The following is a 24,593-nucleotide window of genomic DNA, read 5'->3' on the forward strand; positions in this document are numbered from 1 at the left end:
ATCAAATTATTTGTTAATCGATGAGTTGTTGATTAATCGATTAGTTATTGTGCCTTTCTTGGATATATAATGCATCAAGCTGTCCACATATCAACAAGACTAAATAATTCCATGAGAGATGCTCAATTTTACTTCTTTTTTTTTTAAAATGTAATATATTAAATGTGAAATGACATATCTGTTATTTCTAAACGAGCCGACAAAAGGTTATTGGGACAACGAATTCAAAGACAAAAAAAGATCCGTTTTGCCAAAAGAAAATAAAGTTCAATTTGAAAAAGATGATGCAAATACGAAATGAGCGTGTGCGCAGCTCTTTAAGAGGCGGCCTTGGATGTCCTCCGGCTCCTGTTGGCTGCCGGTCTTGGGAAGGAGGTTGGACTCTTTCGGCGGATGGGGGCGCCTCATCGCCATGTGAGGGAGACGGATCACTGTGGACGTGTTCGAGTATGTGTGGACGTGTTGTGTATGTGAACGTGCGTGGGCTTTCCCGGTAAGAAGTAGTAGTCTTCCGCATAAATGGGCACAAGCGAGTGGAAACAAAAGGGACTCCAGCTTAAATCTAGTGAAGAAGACTTGAAGTGAATTGCGTGCGTGTAGATGAGCAAGTTGTGCAGTCGTGGAGAAAAAAAAAAAAAACTCCATCTACTCCTTGCAGGATTCCATCGTGACGCTTCGTGCAAAGTAAGCACTTGTTTTTATAGCGTGTTTCTTTTGTCACTGTGCTTGTCACGATCTTTTCATAGTTTTTGCTGCGTGGGAAACTTTGGCGAACTTTTAAAAAAAAAAAAAAAAAACTACAACAGTCTTTCACGCATACTATCACCACTGAGAAGTGATAACTTTGCATGATTAGCGGACATAATGCATCAGGTAATGATAAATCGAATCTTGGATGTGATTGAGTTTATATACGATGAGGTAATATTGCGCAGGCTTTCGTGCTCTTTGTGTGGTAATGCAACGCAACATGTGTTTCTCTTTTATATTCTCCTCCGGCCTCAACAAAGCTTATTTCTAAATGTGTGGACGCTAGGGCTATCCCAACTGAGGATCGGGGACCCAAAAAGGGTCCCAAGTCAGTTCTGATTGCGTCCACAAGTGAAGATCATCAAGCAGGCACCGTAATTACTTTTTATTTTTTGTGGCGGTGATATCTTGAGATAAAAATGAGGCAATAAATCTTTTTTTATGTCTTTTCTTTTTTTAATTTAATTAATTATTTAATTTGGGCAAAAATATTGTTCTAGCTTTATATATATATCGTTGATGATGTTAAGAGGAGTGGGACACTCCCCCAAAAAGTAAAAATCTTAAAAAAAAAAAAAAAAGGGTTATGTCATTGCATTTTCATATTGTTAGGTAGTTTTATAACGTCTATGTAGCTTTGCAAACCTGAAAGACTGGCTGCAAACTCACTCACGGAAACATGCACCATTTAAAGTTTTAATATTTTGCTTAATTTAGTGGAAGCATTTGAAACTATTTGCTTTACTGCTAGGTTGAAAAGTGAACATTACGGGAGATGTGTTTTTGTGAATTCATGGCAACAAAGTTGTAATTTGTATATGCTCTCATGCTACATGCATTCAGAGGCAAAGCAACATTTCTTTTATTTTATTTCCTCTGTGATCTCGGCAAAGCTTACTTAATTTTTTTAGTGTATTACTATTGTCCAAATGTGGGAGGGTTGTCCAAAATGGTGACAATTTCCATTGGGTCCCCCCAAAATAAGGTAATACAATACCTATTTTTCTAAGTTTGGGTTTTGGAGAGGATCTCGATTGGTTAGAAATTCTCAAAATATCTACACTTTGTTGCATGCAGCATCCACATCAAACTAAACTGCCAAATTAAAATTCATGCAGCTCAGGCTTGACATTTTAATCCTCCTTAATTTAGAATAACTGTCTCGGTAGACAGCCAGTTACTTGGAAAAATATCAAATGGGCGGATTGGGGGAATTACGATCATTTTTAATTTTACTTGACAGTTGCTGGTTCAAAATTGGACTTGTTGCAAGTCCGCACATGCCAAGTTGACTTTTCACTTCTGAAGAGTGCACACTTTGCTCTCATCGTCTTGTTGCTGCTCGGATACGCACACTTGATTTTTCACACAGGGAGCTCTGCAGATGTGCGTGCTGATCTCCTTCCAGCCGTGACTGCTCCCATGCCAGTGTGCTGACTCTGACTTTTCCACTCTCTTTTTCGAAACCGGAGAAGAGACATCGGAGCCGTCTGATATTCCAATGCGAGCGGGTTAGAAAAGCTCTTCCTCTGTTGACATTTGTGTGCGACACACATTTAAACACACATGAATATGCTCTGCATGTATGAAGGCTGTGGTGAGGAACTTGGAACAAGGCAGAGCTGTGGGCTGCTTCTTTCGCAGGCTCCTCCTACTCCTGAATCCTCCCTGCTGCAACATGCAGGCTCATGTTCACTGTCTGTATGCTATTTAGGTGGCTCACATATTCGTTAGACTACATACGTTCTGGATAACTCATAATCTTTTTCATCTTCATGGAATCATATCTCATCGAGACATTTTGGACAATTGTTTGTTTTCGGCAACAGAATGCAGAAGAGCCTATTCTGTCAAGTCCTTAGAAGCACATTTGGATGAATTTTTATGTGGAAGAATTGACCTCAACGCAATCGAGCACCTTTGCAAAGGTTAAATGTCGATTAAAATGTTCAAATTGGGGAGAATTGCTTTTTCACAAAATTAGCAAGTATGTAGTTAGTAAAAAAGAAAAAAAAAATTATATGGCTTGCAGGCCTGTGTGAACAAGAGCGAGGAGAAGCGGCAGTAAAACAGGTCAAAGTTCAGATGTCTGGATAATGTCTGTGTGTACCCAATTTTGATCTTCCTCACTCATTTGTCTTTGGCTCAAAAATCAATCCTGTTTACTTCAGTATTGGTGGGGGGTGACTTCTTCTCCATCTTTGATAACTGTGTTTATGAAGAAATAGAAATTGACAACACGAAGAGTTAATTGTCTCACCGGTGTCATCTCATCAAAACCTGGCCCAGCTTTGTCATGTGCATGCACGTTACTCATTAGTTGTGTAATTCTGTTAACGAACTGTGACGTACATCGAAAAGCCTTGCATGTAATTATGGCTCATGCTAATTTGCATTTAAGATGTGCACTTTTCAAAGACTATTTGCAAAGCTATTCAAAACGCTTCACAAGCCTGTAGGCTTAACTGCTACATTGTTTAACTTCTTCACATGTCAGCGACACCTTCACAGATAGTGTTTAAGCTCGTGGCTCGACTGGTTATCACCTCGTGGTGTGCGTGCACTGAAGAACACTACTGGGCAGACATAAAAGCCAACTAGGTGACCATAATATATGCAAAAAAAAAAATACTTTCACGCTACAGGTCATGACTTAACTTCACACTCCAATCATTTTTCCTCTTAACTTCACACTGCAATCCTTTTTCCTCTGTACACTGAACAGATTTTTTTTTTCTGCAAGGACCTCTAATTTGTCAACGTTGCCCTTTTGTGTGCGTGCAACTGTGCGGTTTGCCAACACGGCTCATGTGACTTCTTCCCCTCATAACCTTCTATCTATCTCTTCACTGTTACTTCATCTTAAATCCCATCGGTAGCTTTCCCTTTTGCCGTGTCAGCTTGTCTTTAGTAAACACAGATGATTAATAAGCAGTGTGTATATGTGTTAGAGGTAGTGTAAAGTTGACCGTATGTTTACAGAGGGACCCCTTGAGACCTGTGTCGAGCCTCCCTCTTCTCTGATTGGCTCTGGCGAGCTTTTTGGCGGAGTCAAGGTTTGTCGCTGGCTGAGGTCCGCATACAAAAAATACAATCTGCCAGTTTGTGTGAAAGCAGCAGTAAAAAAAAAAACCAATCCTGCCGTGTCAAGGAAGAGAATTAAATGTTTCTGGCTCTCATTCAGGAGAAAGGCGGGCGGTGACTCTGGGCATTCACCTGAAGTTGCATTACGCCACACACGTGCCTTTGAGCAAACACCCAATGCCCACCTATGAAAATATGTATTGATCACGCTTTTCTAAAACATCAAATACATTTTTGCGCAACTTCAAGCCATTCTATTTGCCCAGTTGACATGTTTCTTTTTTCGTCCGCTTGATATAAATGACAGCGAGAGACTGACGAAACCTTTAATGAGCCTGAAGCATAAAAAGAGCTGCCATGTAATTTGGAAAAGAATTGTTTTTAAATGGAGCTTCTCTGTCAAGGCAGATGAGTTAATGGCTTCACAGCTTTCTTGCTTGAATTCTTGCACTGTATGACTTGGCCTTGTGCGGCCTCTGGAATCTTTCCGCACTCACCCCTCCACCACTTCAAGTCCCCCCACTCCCTCACACATTCAATGATTTATTGCTTTGTTTCTTTCATGCAATCCTGACTCATTTCTTAGGCTTTCAATGATTTAACATCATTGCATTTTGCAGTTTTTGTTTTTGTTCTTTTGCTTTTGGGGCATTTGTATTTGCTTGCACTTACTAATGCAATTTGGAAATTTGCCTATTCATTAGACGAAGCGGGTTGGGTTTTTTTTTTGGGAAGGGGCTCACTGTCTGAAACTCACAATACTATATTATTGCTCGCAAACAGTCTCTGTCGTAAAGCCTTGTTTATTTAATATGCTGTGAGAATTAATTGGCAGTGTCAATTTAAGAGTGTTCCTGTACGTTGTGTTCTTCGGGCCTTCCAGAAACAAGTTGCAGGGACACAGCTGTAAATAGCCTTGGGTGTGGGCAGAGTTTGACCTATATTTGGACTTGACTGTTTGGACTCGCGCACTCTAAGCAGTCACCTATTTACTTGAACCTGAGGTTTTCTGTCTTTATTGATGACTGCTCTACAATCACTTTTAATATATATTTTTTAAAATAATGAATTGTGTTCCTGAATTACCAGGGACTGAATGTTTAAATACACTATAAGAAGTATGAAATCCCATGATGGGATATTGTCAGTTGAAAGAGTAGCAAAGACAAGCAGCAAATATAAGGTTAAATTTTGAAAAGTTTCTGAAAATGAAAATAGGCAGCACGGGAGGGAGAGAGGAAGCCAGAAGTTTTCTTCCCCCCACTTGCCACTCGTTCACTCTTTTCCTCTGTTGCTCTTCTCCAGCATCATGGCGGCGGCGTCCTCAGCCTCGTCCGGCCTCCTGCTCTTCCTCCTCACGTCCTCCCCGGCCTGGCTTTCGTCTCCGGCCTCGGCCTTTGACACCGACTGGCACCACATGACGCCATCAGGTAAGGGGGACGTGCCACTCTCTGGTTGCTCTGTATCTTAAATTCGCAGAACTCAGGTCAAGGCTAAATGCGTAATCTCGTGTTGCTGGCTACATTATAGGACAGGCCAAGTTATTACGTTTCTTTTGGATCCACCAAGCACACACGATATGTAACAAGATCACAAATAAACATGATCAATTACAATCTCATATGATGAGATTTGAACATGTGAATATGTTGGATAATCTGTTTAAAACTTTAGCTGGCTGGCATAGCATCTTTTTAATTGCATACACATGGCATGCAGATTTTTAAAATGTATTCGTATGTATTCATTATTTTTGTGACTTATTTTGTCATCGGTATGTATACATTTGAAAATCTTTTTTTTAATTTATTTTTTTATCTTTTTATACGTGTGTGTGTTTTCTGCAAATGACCGAGTACAATTAACTCATTAATGGGCATTGAAAGACTAAAAAGAAAAAAAAAAACTCTTGGAAAACTACTTGAATTCAAATGATATTTAAAGAAAAAAAAATATTTACGTGACAATAGCATTTTAGAATGACAACAGGGTCCTATTGCCTTATGCATGTGGCATGTGACATTTCTTTGAGGACTACTGGTGTGACAAATGATCGCATGTAGGTGAAACAGAACCTTCCTGGTAGAGGTCATAAGTTTGTTTCAGGTTTGAAATAAACTGTTGGTGTGTCAGACAGTCTACACGTGACTTATCAAACATTAATGCATTCGATGAAGGGCAACACTTCATCACGTCTTATGTCAGACGTGTGTTGCAGAATGCTGTGTTTGCGCAGAAGGTTCAGCGTTGAGCAAACGCAGCGATTTCCTGATCGATATCAGCGCCGGGGGTAAACGCACGGACGCCCCGGGCCACTCTATCAAAGTCCAGGGACTGCTCAATTCGGGAACATTGGGCGGTGGGAACAAGTGTCACCGAGCCGGGTGAAAGAATGATAGGGGTGGGGGGGGGTTGTTATGATTTGACGTTGCCTTGACAACATTGAGCCCAGAGATGCTGACGGTTGGCGGAAGAGCACAGTAAATGCTGACTCATTGATTCATTCTTGTTTCTATAATTCCATGCATGTTGAGTATGTGTTGATACGTGATGCGATAAATGCTTCATGTCTTAAGCAAAATTTCAAGCACGCTGATCATCAAATGAATTTTTTATAATCGATGATTCAAGACCAAGTTTAATTTAAGTTGCCCAATTCCTTGGGCCTGGCAAGAGTAGATATTCTTTTTACACTTCCATGTAAGTATTATTATTGTTGTATCTTTATTTTAAATGAAAATATAGCATTTGTAAAGATTTACTTTTACTGGAAAAATAATTTTTGCCGGACCAGTAACTGAATCCTAAATATGTTTGAAATAATGTCCTGTTTTAAATAAAGGGATGGAAATTAAAACTTTTATCTGAATCGTTGATTAACCGACTAAATAATCAACAGATGAATTGAATATTAAAATAATTGTTTGTTTCAGCCCTACTATATTTCATTTACTAGGCTTAAAAAGTGCATTGTGCTTAAATTAGGCCTAAGAAAATCTGCTAATCTAAATTTGCGGTAATACCTTGTCAAAATGTTGGCAACATCCATGAAATATTTTTGGATTGGTTGGTTTGCTGCAGGACAAATAAACAATCCCTTCAAAAACAACCCCTTAGGATACACTTTTGTGTCCTTTTCCGATTGCAAAAAATCAATATAAAAGATGACTACATGGCCACAGGGGTTATGTTGGTTTGGCTGTCTGTGTGTCTGTTTGTCTTTTGGACTCACAGCAGGATTACACAAACCTCACCAGGACACTTTTCATGGAATTTGTTGGACATGAGTTGGCAGGCAGTTGGGACAAAGAGAAAAAAAAAAAAGCCATTCATTTTAGTGGTTTGGCTGTTCTTTTATTTTTTGTTCCTTCTGTTGGGTTTGTCTCCCTTGCTTCCACTTGAAAGTCCAAAACTACGAAGCACCCATTTTACATCTGGCACCACAAAAAAAAAGCTTGTTGGTTCTTACCAAGTGTGGCCGCCTGCTCATTCCTACTGAGACAAGTTCCAATTCCTTAATATTGAAAATACACAATAACAATTTGTGTCTGTAAAACTTCTAGAGTATTGCAGGTTCAGACAGTCTTTGATTTTTTTTTTTTTCTTCTGAAGCTCACATATAATTACGGACCACTTTGACTGTTTAAAGTTGTGTACGTGGTTGTGCAGACTTTTTGCTCAATGTTTATTTCAAGACATAGTTTGCTTGGATGCACATTCAGTGACTTGACCTCTTCTGACCATGTCCTTGTTGCTTTCCAAATACACAAGCTCACCTTTGTAAGTGCATGGGGGCCCTATAGCAAAACAGTCAAATAGCTGCTTCAAATGCAGGTTTTTCTGGATTGGGCGTTGCAGCGTGAAGGTATGAATTTCTGCTTACCTTTTCAGACACACCCACACCTGAAAGGTTTTTATTTATAGTCTGGTGTAAATGTGAAAGTATTGATGAATCAATCAAGTACGACGATTAATCCATGTCTTCAGACAGTCTGACTGGCAAATTGCAGAGGCTTCGGCTGCCAACTTCTACAGACTCTCAGCCAAACATGTTTTATCGTTAAGGACGGACTGGTTTAAAATCAAATCTATCATTCTTGTAGTCGCCAGAAGATATGCAAGCCAGAGCTCTTATGAAATCTGGCCAAGCCTTTGGGCTGGTATGGTGCAGTTTTTGGAAGAATGTCTTGTGGATATGGTGCATTTTTTTTTCTTGGTCAGAACTGCCAAGATGAAATAGTCCTGGCTACTGCATGTGGCACGCAGAACACATTCTGATGACAAACAAATCATTTTTGAATAGCCGAGATGTGAGCGGAGCGTGGATGTGTTTGACACTCCTCACACAAGAACCAGACAAAAACAGAATAGTTGACACTGAAATTGAGTTGAGCAGACTCGTCACAAGGAAAGTACACCTTAATTGTTACAATGTTGGATGTCGCATCTGTAAAATTGCTGGAAACGTTTCTCCACCCAATTGTACTTTTTCCCTAAACTGCAGCACACTTCTTCTTATCTTGGGCTTGGGTTACCTCTCTGATAAGCCCTCAGACAACCAATGATAACGTTTGGACAAATCCACCGTTTTGGCTTAAAATGGTCCCCCCATCGATCGCTGCACTGTGCCAGTGTTCCTCAACAAGCGTTAAAGTATCTGAAAACAACGTCGACGCTGATAAGGCGAGCAAACAAAAGTCCAGCTTGTGCCTTTCCCAACCCTCCACCTGTTGCCTGCAGTCCACCCCACGTGCTTTTTCTTATTAGTGCTATTTGAACCTCACTCTTGCTTTCGTAATAAGTGTTATTCCAGACCTATGGACCGCTTGTATTGACTTTGTGTTTCTGCTTCTGGCCTGGAGCTTGAGGACATTCAGAGACAGAGCCTTGTGTCTGCTTAGCGTTTGATTTTTTTCTTTCTTTTTTTTCATCCCCCCACCCTCTGTTTGTCAGGCCTAATGATTGATGCTGTTGCATGACACCATGTTCCACAGCACAGAGGTGGTAACCAGCAGCAACCACAGACACCGTCACTCCACCCGGCCTGTGCACACATTTCAACAGAGGCGAGTTCTGGGTGTGTGTGGACAACAATTGCAAAGAAAAAAAAAAATATTCAGAGTCCTGCAAAAATAGAGAAAGTGGTTCAACAGACAACATTGGAACACAGAACGCTGGAAGGGTTCGACAAATCTTGAAGATGAAGGATTGAAGGATTTCATACTTAAGTGTGACCTGGGCTAGATTAAAAATGTTTGCTTGTCTCGTGTGATGATGTCACACATTCATTCACGTGATGTGTGCAATAGCAGGTGGAATGATCAGAATGTTCGGATGTAATAAAAGTATGCTGTGAACTTTTAAGACAGCAAAAATGATCAACAAACCAGATTTTCATCAACCTGCTAAATGGATGCCCGACCCCAATTAACCGCAGATGACTCAAATGGATGCCCTCCTCTTCTTAAATACGGTAGTAACTGTAAAGCTCTCCTCAGGTCATAAACGCTATCATTCACGTGCAGTCATGGCTGGCCCCACGCACCCAACGACATTTGACCGCAAGTCCTTGGCAGTTGGACAATTTCACAGGTTCTTTGTTTTCAAGGTCAAAGTTCACATGCATGTTGACGGTTATTTTTATCACCTGCTTTTATCTTGTTGCAAGATCTTTTCCCGACCTGTTCGGGACCTTTGGAGTGCCTTAAGGCTTCACTTAATCTCTTTATGTTTGTCCTTGTCATTACTACTTTCCAAGCTGTTCTATTCCCAAATCCCTCCTAAACGTCCCAGAATGCACCTCATGATTAATTCGACTTTTCTCTGCTAGTAAGTATCCGTTATCCAAATTTAAACTACAGAAATGAGTCGTAGACATTTTGGGTTTTTTTGCTACTTCAATGGAACACTGTCACTGTAAAATGTCATGGCCACATTTTATTTCAATTATATTTGAAATATTCAGCTAAAGTACACCCATTTCCACTTATTTTGTCGACCTGAGTCTTCTGCATCAAGATTTTTTTTCTTTCCATTATGCCATTATCCTCATGTTTAACTTGAATCTGCAAAATGAGCTGGAAGAAGAATATTATTGACACCGGCGGGGCCTCATTGGCTACCACGGACCATTTCACAATATGGCGACTGTCTGTGGCGAGGGAAGTGGCGCATTTGGGCCTTTCAAAGAGTGGCCCTTAATGGGTAACCTTTTACCTGACGTCTAGGATGCAAAATGGCTCAGCAACGTATAAATGGACTGCATGTTCAACTAGATAAGATAGTGCTCTTTATAAGGGGATGAGAATTATTTTCATGCACAAAGTGGAACTTCTAAAGTTGTGAATTCTAAATGATGCCTAGGGTTGCATAAGTCGAACATTCTGGAAGGTTTTTACTTTCAATGGAAAATTAAAACATTCAAATTGTAGGAGTACCACCATATCCTCTGGAGAACTACTCTCCCTGGTCTTCAATTTGTGTCCTCACCTTAGTAATTGCAAAGAGGGTAATGTAGAAGAAAATAGAAACAATATTTAATTGAGAGCATAACTCAGTAATTCTGAAAACAGGTTTGTCGAGCTTGCACAGTGTTGACTGCAACCGCCCTCCGCACGGGTTACCCTGTTTAAACCCGAATTTAAATTGACATTATAGCCACTTTGTCACTTGGTTACAGGTAGACTTTTCTGAGATGACTAAGAAAAAAAAAATCTGTCTGCGTTAGCGGGAGATGAAAAAGGGTATTTGAAAGGTTTGCAGGTGTCACTGTGAAACTTTTCACCTCTGACGCACATGCAGAGCCATCTTCCAAAAATGCTACTTTGCCCATTTTTTGCATATATATGACTACAACAAATTTTTTTGCAAAGATTATTCCGCTAGTTTTCACACTGTGTTCAATCTGTCGAACCTTTGGTGCTGGCAGCTGAAATTTGTTGGATGAGGAGAGGAGTGGGGGGGGGGGCTGAACCACAATTTACAGAAGATGAAGGGCCTGGTCCGTTGGGGGGGGGGTTACGGCGTAGCGGACAGGAATGCAGTGATCTATGAGATTAAGCTAGGCATCGAACCGAGCATAAGCAGTTGGATGAAATTATAAGGGTGGAAAAATCAGGGGGATGGACGGACATGCTTGTCACTCAATAGATCAAAAAGTTTCAATCGCTTGGTAGTTAATGAAGGTGAATAAAGTTGATTTCTTTTTTTGCCTTTTCTTGCCAGCTCCCGCGGAACCTCACTTTACTAAGTGTTCATCCGGAGACCAGGTGACGTTCAGCTGCTGGTGGAGTCCAGGCAGTTTCAACAATCTATCAGACCCTGGAGCGCTGAGGGTCTTCTATCAGAAACGAGATATAGGGTGAGCGTCATGACCACGCAAAGAGCCCAAACAACTGCTATTAAGCAGACAGCATTTCTGTGGCTGACATGTTTGCTTTTGTTTATTTCTGACTCCAGCTCCTCCACCAAGTACGAATGGAAAGAGTGTCCAGAGTATTTCTACTCGAGGCGGGAGTGCTTCTTTGATAGAAACCACACAGCCATTTGGACCACCTACTGCATGCAACTTCGCAGCCGAGACAACGTTACCTATTTCAACACAGATGACTGCTTCTCCGTGGAAAACATTGGTTCGTAGCTAGCATATTTTTGGATTATAATTTTTGCGAAAGTACAATTTTGCAATTTCTGGATTTTTTTCCCCATTTTTTAAAAGATATTTTGGTGGGAGTAATTTTTTTCCTGTTTTTTTACCCTTATTTCCCAGTCACCATTTTTTAAAGAATTTGGGGATTTGTAAAAAAAAATTAAGAAAATGTCCAATGGGGATCAACTCCACACAGATTTTCACATTTAGCTAAGATAATTTTATCCTGCTTTGACAAAGTCATTTTATAGACCAGTGTTTCCCAAACTCCATTGAGTCAAAGAGAAAAAATCTGATTAAAATGACCAAATTGACATGATTGACAAGCAGTCATTTTCCTTGGCAGTACGTCCTGACCCTCCATTGGCTCTCAACTGGACCTGCCTGAATGTGAGTCCCTCTGGGCTCACTTACGACGTCATGGTGACGTGGGAGCCGCCTCCCTCTGCAGATGTCAAAGTTGGATGGATGAACATTGTCTACGAGGTCCAGTACAGGGAAAAGAACAGCACCAACTGGGAGGCAGTGAGTTGACAAGTCTTTTGTAAATTCCACAACACTTAAGTTTACAAAATTTGCCAAGTCGGCTAAACAAGTGCACCATGTGTGCACTCCATCGGAAAGTGGAAGATCAAATCAGGACATGTAGTTTCATGTTTCTTCCCTTAAACCCACTGGAAGCCTGAGCAAGGCCTCTTGGGATAACACAAGCTTAGTGAAGGAAGTCAAGTGAGGGAGCGCTTGGTTTAGTGGTCCTGGCATTTTTGCCTGGTTTGCTAATCTCAGCATATAAATCTTTCTCCAACTGTATCCCTGTAAATCTGAAACCTCTAGAAATGTAACTAATATGCACCCACTGGCCATGAAATTAGTTTACTGAGTGCTTTTCTGTAGGGACCCATCATGTTACACTTACTTACAAGTGGCAGTAGATGGCGCCAATGAACAAACTAAACCTTTTGTGGTATATCTGCTGGCACAACTGCAAACAACTTTTTCTCATTGTTTCACTTCAGTTTTCACCCACTTCTCTGCCACCCAGATGTACTCTGCCCCCTCCCCATCCTGAAATATGCTTTGACACCCCAACTGCCTGCCCACATGATTAACATTTGGGTATTTTCTGATTTTTCCAGAATATTGTTTTCACATTTTCAACCGTTCCCAATGGGGAACACGTAATAAATCTTTATAAGCTTGTTTTTTTTTTCAATATTGTAGATGTTTGTAAAAAAATGTTTTGTGGACATCCTTGACCCCCCTACCCCCACCCCCAAGGAAATAGGTTTGCCAGTGCCTTTTATTGGCAAACTTTATGATATATGATATGATCTGCTTTCACTGCATCGTGCAAGATGACCTCATGTCATGGATCGCTTGTTGCACTTGTGTGTTCTCTTCAGCTGGAGGTTCAGCTGGAGCCACAAACTCATCAAACAATCTATGGACTCCTTGTAGAAAAAGTGTATGAAGTGCACATCCGCTGCAGGATGAAAGCCTTCTCCAAGTTTGGAGACTTTAGTGAATCTGTTTTCATTCACATCGCCGAAAGTCCTAGCAAAGGTAACGTGTTTGTGCTTTTGTAGTTTTGTGTCCTTGTCTGGGTTTTAAGGCTGTTTCTATTCATCTGTTTTAGATTCATTTTCCCTGCTTACATTGGTTATTGTTTTGGGAGTCGTAGCTGCCGTCATACTCATCATGTGGATTGTGGTATCACAACAGCACAGGTAAGAACTCAAATGGACATGCATATTTTTTATTTTTTTTTGTCTTGAATAAAATGAGATTGCTACCTTTGCAGGTTAATGGTCATTCTGTTGCCACCGATTCCAGCGCCCAAAATTAAAGGAGTGGATCCAGAGATGTTAAAGGTACAAATGTTTTTTTTTTAATATAGAAATAGTATTTTTTGTAATTGTGAGTTACCCGATGCCTCACCCAAAAGAAAATCAGGAAAGCCACAGTGATGAAAAACAGTTTATTGCTATAGCTCCACAATCGAAAACTACATACTGTAATTCTCAATCTTTTCATGGTTCCAGCAATTATCTTCAAACCTATTTCAAATAATTTGTTGCGCAGGGTCTTTAAAAAGCACAACCTCTCATCACGCATCATACTTCAACATGAAAGTGTTTTGTCTGTTTTTTTTTTAATACTATTTCTATTCACATGCTGGTATTGTTCATCACGCCCACGGTCCATCACTCACCGTTTATTGTTTGAGCCTGCTATCAAAGCAAAAATAAAAAACAGACCAGAATTGTTTATAATGTACTATGGTGCTTTTGGAGAGATCCATTGTTAATTGTGAGGGATGAAAACACACAGCATTGCTACCACTCTAAAATAATATTAATAAACTCTTTGTCAAGTATCTCGAGAAATGTCAATTAAGTGGTATTATTGTTGCAAAGGATTTTTTTAATTTTTTTATTTTACTACAGCTCCTTCTTTGGATGTTGTTAGATTTTGCAAGTCAACCTAATGTCTTTTTGTTTCCATGTAGAAAGGGAAGCTGGATGAGCTGAACTTTATCCTGAGCCATGGAGGTCTGCTTGGCGGCCCCATGTACTCGCCAGACTTTTACCAAGATGAACCATGGGTGGAATTTATCGAAGTGGACGTGAAGGATCCAGACACTGGGGAAAAGGAGGACAACCAGTCTTCGGACACCGAGAGGCTCCTCGGGGGCTCTCAGCCTGGCAGACACCGAGCGGGCTGCTCCAACGCTCTCGGGTACTTCTTGTACTTAAAAGTTCAATACAGATCAGCGAATATTTTTCGGCGCTACTTGTTAACATCTATGCTGTCACATCAGCTTTCCTGATGTCGATGGCGACAGCGACCGCCCTGATGACCCGAATGTTCCCGACGAAGACGACGACACGCTCACGTCCACGCTGTTGCCGGGCCAACCCGATGACAGAGAAGCCTCAGAAGGCTCTCCGGTGCCTTCTCAAAGCGCAACTCCTCAGACTTGGGTCAACACAGATTTCTACGCCCAGGTCAGCAATGTGATGCCCTTCGGGGGGGTGGTGCTGTCCCCTGGCCAGCAGCTACAAACCCAGGAGGGCAAGTTGGCCTCAAAGGAAGATGCAAAGAAAGGCGGGGAGGAGGAGGAGAAGAAGCAAAAAGCGCTTCAGTTTCAGCTCCTGGTTTTGGAACCGGATGGCGAGAACAGCAGCCGACAGATGATCCCCTCGCCTTACTGCGCCATGCCCGACGAGCCCCACCCGCCCGTCGAGCCTCGGCTGACCGAAGCCTGCGAGTCGCCTTACATCTCACCCGACTCCCCCCAGGCTCAGCTCTTTGCCCCCGTGGCGGACTACACGGTGGTACAGGAGCTAGACAGTCAGCACAGTGTTCTGCTCGACCCGCCTCCCGTCCAGTCGGCGCCGTTGTGCCTATCACAGCACCCCCGCAAAGCCCTCCCCGCTATGCCCGTGGGGTACGTCACCCCAGACCTCCAGGGGGTGCTTTCACCTTGAACGCAACACCTTAAGACCAGAAGGTTTGCAGACTTTTGCTGGAGGCAAATTGACTCGCAGCGAGCCGGGAGGGGACTTGAACGTGCGCCCCCCGCTGTCTTACATCCACGTCGGCAAAATGTATTTCACGCACTTTGTGTTCTGTTTCCCTGTAAACGGCGGAGGAGAGACATTTTTATAAAAGCAATCAGTTTACCGCTTGCGTATCTTTAGCAAATTGCCAAAGTCTTGACAGTCTGCTTCAAAGACGACAGAAGAAGCATGCGCCATCGTTTACTCTTCGTAGTGTGCATCATTGACACAACTTTGTGTGCTTACACGAGATATAGAACTATGAATATTCTACTCAAACAGCGTAAGAAGCTAGGATATATAAAAAAAAATTGCTACAATAATTGTTTTTGTCATTGCGCATTGTTCACATGCTGGCCAAATTTTGAGACAGTGACTTTATTTGTTGGATTTGTGAATGTTCATTCGGAGATGAGTGAAAACTCGATGGAAACAGACGATGCGACAACTAATCCTGTCAAAAAGTTTGCTAAAGAATACTTTAGCACCATAATCTGTAGTGCATTTTCTCTCATAGTGACAAACAATATAGGACAGAAGTCCGCTGTGAGGCGTTCAGTGACACTAAGGAAATTGCATAAGCGCAGTTTATGGCCAGAAAGGAGTTTCCGCCTTTTGATCTTGACCTCATTTTGATTTCAATCCATAGGAATCACGTAAACTGGACTTTAAATCAGAAGGATTGCTTTACCACAATAAGTTTCTCTACATGTAGCTGATTGACACACACGCACACAAACAACTAGTAGCAGCTCAACTACTACCCACTTAAAATGTTATTTGAAATGTTTTCATGTATGTTTATGTCAAATAATTCAGGGATGGCGAAGGGATCGAGTCGAAAGAATGTGAAGGTGTGTCCTTAGGTGTGACTAAACACAGTGTTAGCAATCGCTTTTTTTACGGTTGTGTTAAATGTTTGTCGTGCCTGTGTTGATGTATGTTTAACTCCTCATGATCATAAAAATGGTATTTACACTCGGCTAGGGAATAATTGCAAAATTGCATGACTGCGTACGTGATCATAAAATACATAAAAGGCTATAATTTCGCAAATGTGAATTAAAAGTTAGAGAACTTGCAAAAGGGATACACCCCCCCTTTTTTTTTCCTATTTTAATTTTTAAATGTGCTAGAACGTGGGGTGACTTGGGAATGGAAAACTTGAAAAGTGTTTCACTAATACTACACCCGTTAGGTGACAACAGAGATAAGTTCTATTTTATTGGGAAGACAATGAAAATATATTTAGATTTCTATATATTTAGAGATAGCAAATATATTGCAGCCCGGTACTTTTGCATTTGTTGAAGATTAATTTAAGGGAGAGCTAGCATTATTGTACCGTTCATTTATATTTGTTGGGGAAAAACCTCCAGAGCTCACAATGCTGCTACCATTGCGCATGTGTGCGTGCGCTTATGTCATCTGCATCTTGGTGATGAATGAACAGTGATACAAAGAAAAAATTTCCGTCGTATGGAAAAGATTCTCTAAAAAAAAATAGATGAAAGTTTCCTGCAGGGAAACCCGGTGTGTGCAAACTGGAACGCAATCAGTGACTAGCAGTCGAGCGGTCATTTCTTCAAGCTTTGTGTGGAGGCGTTAACTGCGATGTAATTGTAAAATGCACCCGTGTAAAATTACCAGCTCACAATGAGTTCATTCTTTACGTAGTGCAGATTTTTTTATTTTTTTTTATGTTACAGACACTTTATGAGCACTTTGTACATGTATGTTAGACATCAACATTGCGTGAGAATTTAGTTAGATTTTATTCAAATGGTAGAGTTTACTTTTATTGTCTTATTTTGAATTAAATATTTCCCGAATGATAGATTATGGGAAAATGTGTTTTTGTTTTTTAATGGCACTTGTCAACTGGTGGGTGTCAGATAGCTAGTAGAAAAAGTTGCTTGTATTCAGATTTTTATTTTTTTCCGTTGCAGTACGGAGGCAAAGCTACCAAGGTCCCACACGGATTAAGAAAGGGACAAGAAATGTTGCTTCCTCATGTTCTAGGGACAAGTTCACTCTGTAAACCAAAATGCAACTGCCTCTGGCTGGCTGACCTCCAGGCTTGCAATATGCTTTTGGTGGTACATCATTGTTTTCATAGGCTATATTTAAACCCCCTAAAATATTGTTCTTAACTTTAACAATAGGAAACTGTGGGACAGCAGCTGAGAATCACTCTTCATGATCTTTTATTTTTAGGATTTCATCTTCCAAATTGCTTGTCCTCACAAAGGTCAAGGGTGTTTTTTCGAAAACACCAGGGAGTTTGTTGTTGGCTGTTGGTATAATTTTATATAATTATCAGATACATTCTCATTCAAATAAAAAATAGCTTTATATAGTATAGTAAGTATGCAGTCAGATATTTTAAGGTGTCTATAAATCATTTTATAATTTCCCAAGTGTAAATGTATTTTATTTTGAGGGGAGGCATGTTTTTGTAACATTGTTTATTCCGACTTAATTCTCCTAGCAACATGTACATCTTCAGATGTTTAAATGATAATTAGACTCACTATATTGAGTTTAGTCTAGTTTTTTTTAATACTAAGACAATGAGAAACCTTTATTATCAACGAGCTTCAATTTGAAGCTACAGCCTGCGTTTAAACATGGAATTTTACACAACCAGATTGATGGAATCATAAACTGTGAGCTATGTGTTAATTTGCATAGAAGATGTATGAACAGCTTGAGGTAGGTGCTATAAGCCACTTTCACGCTGTCTGTTAAAGCTGGCATTTTCTCGTCCTTGCAGCACTATCAGAGGTGTGATGGGGTGGAAGTGGGGGGGTTCTTAAATATGATGTTTCATATCACAATTATGTGATTGTGTCTATAATCCTGCTTTTTGTGTAAAAAGCTTTGATGCAACAGGTTCTTCTGTGTAAAATTGGCTTTAGTTTTAATGCTTCCACTGCAAACAATCTTGTGTTCCTACTGCTTTGCCAAAATGATGATTATTTCCCTGTGGCGGGCAGGCTGACTCACTGCTTGGTATTCAGTTTTTAGTTGTTGTTTCATAATTTAGTCCAACAGACCCATACGCCATACAGGGTTCATCCTCGGCAACATTGTTTATCCAAGTTCAGCGGTGTCTTGGCTTAAGTTTAATTCAATCAAATCACCCATTGACGTAAATGGAAATGCCACAAACATCATTTTTTTAAAGTAACACTCTATAGTATATACTAAATATAAAAACATACTATAAATGTACTGTATAAAATCATACAGAAATAACAATGGATCGTTTTGGCTTAATATAATAATAATTCATATAATTGAATGCTAAGAACAATGTTGGCCCTCAATGATGTGATATTTTCTTAGCAGTTAAACCTTGTCAATGTTGTATCTGTGATTGACACAATAAATTTAAATATGCCATATTGTAACTGTACTGGTCCTTCTTGAATTTGGCCTGAATGTGGCAACTGTTTAACATTTCATTATTTTGTGCCCAACTTGCTGTTCCCTACCAAGGAGTCGAACGGCAAAATTTAAGAGCTGGACATTTGTGAGAAGTGTGTTTCTTCAATTAGCAAAGACCACACTGAAGAAAGTTGTAAAAAAAAAAAATCATAGAATTTCTTTTGCACTATTTACTCAAGTTTGTGCTTTTTTTTCTTCTTCTTTTACCTGGCTGTGGCACGAAGTTTGTGTGCGTGGTCGCTTGGTAGGATTCATAATTCTGCTCCTTTGTTGAGTGCAATAATCTGTTTGTGTGTGTGAGGCAATGTTCTTGTGTGTTCCTGTATTTCTGTTGTTTTCGTGCACAAAATGGAAGGCGGACCTCCCAGTGTGAGCGTGTGTGTGTGTGCGCAGGCACATGTAGTCAATTATATTTGTGTGTACAAATTGCAGGATGTCTGTGTGTTTGTGTACATGTCGTTCTATTGTCTGTGTGCAGGATGACCTCTTTTGACCCTTTAGTATGTGTGTGCATCGTTTCCAGGATGACCACCTTTCACCCTGTGTGCCTAAGTGCGGTGTATGTGTGTGGCGTGTGCTCACACCTAAATATGTCTATGTGTGTGTGTGAGTTTGGAATACTGGCTTGTTTGTGATCCATATAGAGGCACACTGTGAATGAGTTCACAAGTCGTGTGTGTGCTTCACTCTCCTTGGCCTGAGTGTTGGTGAAGAAGATGGGGGGGGGGGGGAGTGCAGACCCCTGGAGAAAGCTTATTGGCCAATTAAGACGGAGGCTGTGTACCGCTGCTCTGTATGGGGGCTGATTGAATCACACTGACCGCCACTCACAGGACATTGCGGCTAATTAGCCATAAGTCACTCTTCCCCATGTATTGGCTCTTCAGTCCAATTACGCCCACATGGACAAGGTACACCTCGGCCTAACTCATCTCCTCCACTTGCTTGTTGACCTTTTTAGATGTAGGACATTCAGACACATGGCTCTAAGATGAAGGTGATGCACGTTGATGCTTGATGAGCAATGTGTCATTATGAAATTGAAATAAAAAGGCTTTATTGTGACACAAAAACCAACTTCTAAAATTTTGTTTGCCAATAAATGATGTTTTTCTGTTGTGTTAGCTTTTAAGTAAGCTTGCACAACCTTTTTCTCGACTGTCAAATTTATTCGTCAACATGTTTTTTGTGTGTTTTAATTGTGCTCAAAGATTGTTGCTAAGCGACAATGCAAACATGGCTAAAACTAACAAAACATTAGTTGAACAATCTCATTCAATAGTGCAAGTAATGACGTGCGTTGTAAAACCAGAATTCAGAGACGTATATTCCTGAGCTGTGTAAGATCTTTTCTTCTTTATGGAGCTTTGTCGTCATCTATTGGACAGATTTGGTACGTGTCATGTCATAATATTAATTTAGACATGAAATAATGTATTGTTTTTGAGAGCTACATGGACATGAAATAATTTATTAGTGTGTTTTTAGAGCTGTTCTTTTTAATTGGCTTAAATGTATCTGTTTTTGTCAGCAGTTTCTGTGATCAGTTACACTGGTCAACAATTTTTTTACTCATTTGGGAATGTTTTGAGATCATTTTTTTTAATGTTGATTATGAATGCCTTCGTTATTCTCTCATTTTTTAATGCAAAAGACAAACACAGAAGAAGCGATCCAATCAAAGTTTATTTCACTGTCTTTTCACATCATGTATAATTCACAAACTCACTTCTCAATACATTCCTCTGTGAGGGCATCAGATTTCCGGGTGACATTTTACCTTCCCGCAGAAACCATCATTAACCACAGTGTGTATTACAAAAGTCATCCAAACTTCATTCCTTTCTCTTTGCGACAGTGTTTTTTTATTTAACTTTGTTTAGCTGTGTGCAATTTAAAAGAAAATCTAGTACAAGGAAGAAAAAAAGATATGTGCATGAAAAATTGAATTAGTATTGTGCTTAACCATGTAATTAATGTGCCTTAATAAGCCAATGCATTCAGGCTATGCCCTCCAAAGATTAGTTTCTCATGCCAAACTCTCTTACATTCTGTACTTCAGTGGTTTTAGCTGCATCCCCCTCAACAATAATATGTAGATATATTCTATATAGTTCATTTTTTTATTTCTTCATCATCTATGGTGGAATGTGTAGTGACAGGCAGTCATGTTGGTTGCTAAGGAACTATGAAGACGTGATACCTCTTCACCAAAAGACAAGCTTTGGAGGAGCTAACGTTTGCCAAGGAGATTCGTCGATCCTTTTTTTTCTTTTTTGAACCTATCATGTGTTAATCACTTGCCCATTGTAGTTTTTTTAAAGCCTTGCCTACAAGACAAAAGTCCTACTTTTTGAAAATTTGTCTTAGTCATACTGCTATTTTTTCAAAACAAAACAAAAATCACAAATAGTTGAACTGTCCACCATGTTCCTTCATGACCTGTCTCCCATCCCTGCCATCCTGACTTCACCCAGACGCCACTAGAGCGTAGTTTGTGCGCCTGGTTTCATAAAAGATGGAAGGGTTCAAAAGGGGAAAAGGTCAGTTGGGAACATGGCGGTCTAACTGCACGCCGGGTGACGTGAGCTGGTGTTCCTATTCGAGAATGATATCACGGCCAGCTTTACAGATGGCCTCATTCTCAGCTCGTGACCCCCAGGGGTCAGGGTCACTGTTCCGGCTGAGGCGGCTGTCAGCCGACCGGGGACGAGCGTCACTGTCAGGTCTCGCTGATGTGATTGGACTCGTCCCTCCCGTGTCACTGTCATGTGGCGGGTAGCGCCTCTTGACAGCGTCACAGGGTCGGATCGACTGTCTCGCCCAACAGCCTCCGTCAGTGTCAGCATCAGCTGGCCGCGGTAGCGACGTCACCGTCGGAACCGGCGGTCCGTCAGTCGTACTTGGATTTTCAGCTCGACTTCTCGGCTGCTCACGGCCGCTGCATCACTGGCGCACCCTGTGCCTCCTGGGGCTCTAAGTTCGAGTGCCCCGGACCAGCCTGTTCCCCTAAACTGTGGCGATTTTGGCTTTGGACTTGGTGGTTTCCGTGCTGATCATGACCCAGACTGGGGTCGTGATTGTGGTGCGCATGCTGATGGTGGTGGTGATGGTGGTGATGGGGGGGAGGGTGGTGATGCATGTGATGGTGATGACCTTGAGGTCCTGTTTCGGTGTCAACTGCTGGGACAGCATCGGGGGGCACTTCTGTATTTGTTTGACACTCTGGTGGGATTTCAGCACTCTGAAAAATTCACATGCAATAAGTTAACATGTAAAACAGCGGCAGCTTGTAGTAGTATAAAACCAAGGTGCCATATGTACTGTGCATATAAATATATGTATATATTAGGGTTGTAACTCCAAAATTTGGTTTTGATTTAACCAAACCGATGTGAATTATTACATTTTAAAATGTACCGTCCTTGAATCATATCCCACCTCAGATCGAATCGTCTTTTGTACTTTTGTACTACTCTTACTACTAATAATAATAATCATACCTCATATGTGCAAGTGCCACATAAGCGCTGGCAGTAGGTATCCTTGATGGCACTCTCAATGTGACCCTGGCCAATGATGGAATATGGAAGTGAAATCTGGCGAGTAAGGCGTCCACATCTGATGGTTAAAAGGTAAAAGAAAAGAAAAATGCATCATCAACTCTGCCGTAAATTGAGTTGGCAAAATGGACAATCACATGCAGTCGTTCAAACCTGTCATAGATGAAAAAGTCATCCTTGGCTCCGTTCAGCAACTGCCACACGTCCGGCTGGTGTTCTTCTTGTTTGAAGAGCGCGATGTTGGTGGACAACCTCTGCTCCAGCATGGGATGCAGATGTTGTGCTTGCGCCCCCTGATGGTTGACCACTATGTAGGTCACATGTTTCAAACCCTGACTCTCCATCTGCAGGCGCAGGTTATCCATTCTAGATGGAGCAAAAAATGATTTAAAAAAAGGTTACAATCTATTGCAGCAGAAATTTTACAACTGCCATTTACCTGGATGCCTGCACCAAACAGAACAGTCAGCTAGCCTGCAAAAGGGCCACTACCGTCACCCGGCCCATCATGGCCTTCATGGGTTCCACCGTCCCGATCTTCCAATCGGGCGGCGGCTGACAGCGTGACCCGCCGTCCCCCTCGCTCTCCGCGCTGCCCCCCTGGAGCAGGCAGAGAGCGAGGAGCAGGCTGAGGCTCGCCCACATGCCTCCTGCTCCTCCTTGTCTCTCCTTATCTGCTGAAGGAGAAAGACAACACCAGAAATAAGATATATCTTGTGCAAAGGTGTCCATCAGCAAAGGATGTTTATTGAAAAAATGTTTATTGCATGGGGCACAAATTATGGTGCCCCCCCCCCCCGAATAAATTACAAATATTTGGTCGAAACTAGAGGTACAAGGTACTAATCGACAATTGATTGATTATCAGGGATACCTTTCTTAGTTTAAAAAGTAAAACTTCTGAATTTCAGATTCTTCTGTGATTTCTGTAGACTGCCCGTCTGTGTTGAAACAAGTTCAAGCATTTCCTTTTACTTTGGAAAGCAATGATCAGCATATTTGCTTTTTTTTCTGTCACGTGTTACAGACCAAATCTGTCACTGAATCGTAAATAATTTACGTTTGAGCCACTTCTACATTGTTAGTTTACTCATTTGTAAAGTAAACAGGACAATTCCGTCACACAATCTGTTCCTGTGAAATTTCTGTGGAAGTAATGAACACAAATCTGGCATAATCAGTAATAATCAGGCTGGGGATATTTATAAATATAATTTCAAATGAGTCTGATACCTTTTTTGTCGAAAGCTTGCCCCTGCGCGGCGTTGAGTCGCAGCAGCCCTTGTGCAAAAACAAATGTGCCCCTCAGCTGCTGCCTCTCCTTTTATACTCTGCTTGTTTTTGTCTGCCTGAAAGCAGAACAAAGGTCAACCTGATCTTTTTCCTCTTTTTTCTTCTTCTTAATTTTGCTGATGGCGCCATTTTTTTTTGCCTGCCCAATAAAGTCACATCCGTTTAATTGTGAACATTTCATCAGGTTGGAAATGATTGGTGATATCTGTCAGATTGATAAATGTTTTAAAGACAAGAATGTATTGGGGCATGCATTTGCTTTGCAGTTTTCGAAGGAATCATTATTATTATTTATTTCCTTATTTTATTTGCATGAAGGAAGTTAAAAACAAGTTGTGTAACACTTTTGGAGAGAGGAGAGTTGGAAAGGAACAGAGGGCGGATCTCTGGTTGGTGGCCAACAATTTTGTGCAAAGTCCATATAAAGACAGGCTGATTGAACGATTCAACATGTGCAGTAAGTTGTAGAAAATATGTATTTCTATTGAAAGTGATATTAAAAGTTAAGATAGGGAGCACAAAGCAAGTTTTGGGTGCCTCTAAAAGGTTGCATCAATGTGTTTTATGGTTTCAGCTGTGAACGACTTTTTAACTGTCACCAACAGGCACATATAAAAAGGCTCAAAGTCTGAGCTGATAGTTGAGTGCATGCAGAAGCAGCACGGTAATGAATTTATGGGAGACAGAGGATGGTCAAAGGTCATTTGACCTGAAATGGATTTTTTGGCAGAAAAGGCAATACAGACTAACACAACAGCAAGTGAAAATCAACATTTCTGAACCTTGTACACAATATGCAGGGTTTTCTATCTACAGTGGTGGACTTAAAGGAAATTAATTTGTTCTTGAAGTCATCATGAAGCTTCATGAGATTTTATGAGAGTCTTGCACAACATCACACAGGTGGACCTATAACTGATTAGAAGATGAACTAGAGGTAAAACTTTCTATTGCATAATTTTACATGCATGCAAAGACAATCAGAGTTGTCATTTGATTGTAAAGCAGATGCACCCACTGAAGATAAAAGAGACAGAGGTGATCCAGGGTGCCCTGCCCGAAGTGGATGATTCCTGAAACTCAATGTAACTCATTGACAAAGGCTGGCACCACACAGCACATGTCGACCTAACAAGCGCCCCGGTTTAGTTTAATTTATAAAGTGCTTGTCAAGATTGCACGGCTGGGCCTTTATGACTTTTGCTATGACCTTCTGAGATTCAAAGGGGTATTATCACG

General features: G+C 40.9%; 2 protein-coding genes across 7 annotated transcripts; one reads left to right on the forward strand and one right to left on the reverse strand.

The window, feature by feature from the left end:
* Window positions 1-361: 361 nt before the first annotated feature.
* Window positions 362-18,461, forward strand: ghra (growth hormone receptor a). Of its 5 annotated transcripts, none has more exons than XM_061278273.1 (11): window positions 362-684; window positions 2,123-2,678; window positions 5,140-5,264; window positions 11,059-11,194; window positions 11,293-11,465; window positions 11,829-12,007; window positions 12,886-13,045; window positions 13,119-13,209; window positions 13,284-13,353; window positions 13,992-14,221; window positions 14,304-18,461. In XM_061278273.1, the coding sequence occupies exons 3-11, from the start codon at window positions 5,144-5,146 to the stop codon at window positions 14,971-14,973; spliced, it is 1,830 nt and encodes a 609-aa protein (XP_061134257.1). In that variant the 5' UTR covers window positions 362-684; window positions 2,123-2,678; window positions 5,140-5,143; the 3' UTR covers window positions 14,974-18,461. The 5 variants fall into 5 exon arrangements, with proteins under 5 accessions (XP_061134257.1, XP_061134258.1, XP_061134256.1 ...); XM_061278274.1 differs by having other exon boundaries at window positions 2,123-2,261; XM_061278272.1 differs by lacking the exon at window positions 2,123-2,678.
* A 1,704-nt stretch (window positions 18,462-20,165) lies between these two features.
* selenop (selenoprotein P) lies at window positions 20,166-23,451 on the reverse strand. 2 transcript variants are annotated; one of them, XM_061278535.1, is made up of 5 exons: window positions 23,295-23,451; window positions 22,501-22,738; window positions 22,215-22,427; window positions 22,002-22,119; window positions 20,166-21,742 (listed from the first exon to the last, which is right to left on the reverse strand). In XM_061278535.1, exons 2-5 carry the CDS (start codon window positions 22,704-22,706, stop codon window positions 21,431-21,433), a joined length of 849 nt encoding a protein of 282 aa, XP_061134519.1. In that variant the 5' UTR covers window positions 22,707-22,738; window positions 23,295-23,451; the 3' UTR covers window positions 20,166-21,430. The 2 variants fall into 2 exon arrangements, with proteins under 2 accessions (XP_061134519.1, XP_061134520.1); XM_061278536.1 differs by having other exon boundaries at window positions 22,501-22,735; window positions 23,295-23,436.
* Window positions 23,452-24,593: the final 1,142 nt, after the last annotated feature.

Source organism: Syngnathus typhle, linkage group LG5 (assembly GCF_033458585.1).
Source record: "Syngnathus typhle isolate RoL2023-S1 ecotype Sweden linkage group LG5, RoL_Styp_1.0, whole genome shotgun sequence".
Taxonomy (NCBI): domain Eukaryota; kingdom Metazoa; phylum Chordata; class Actinopteri; order Syngnathiformes; family Syngnathidae; genus Syngnathus; species Syngnathus typhle.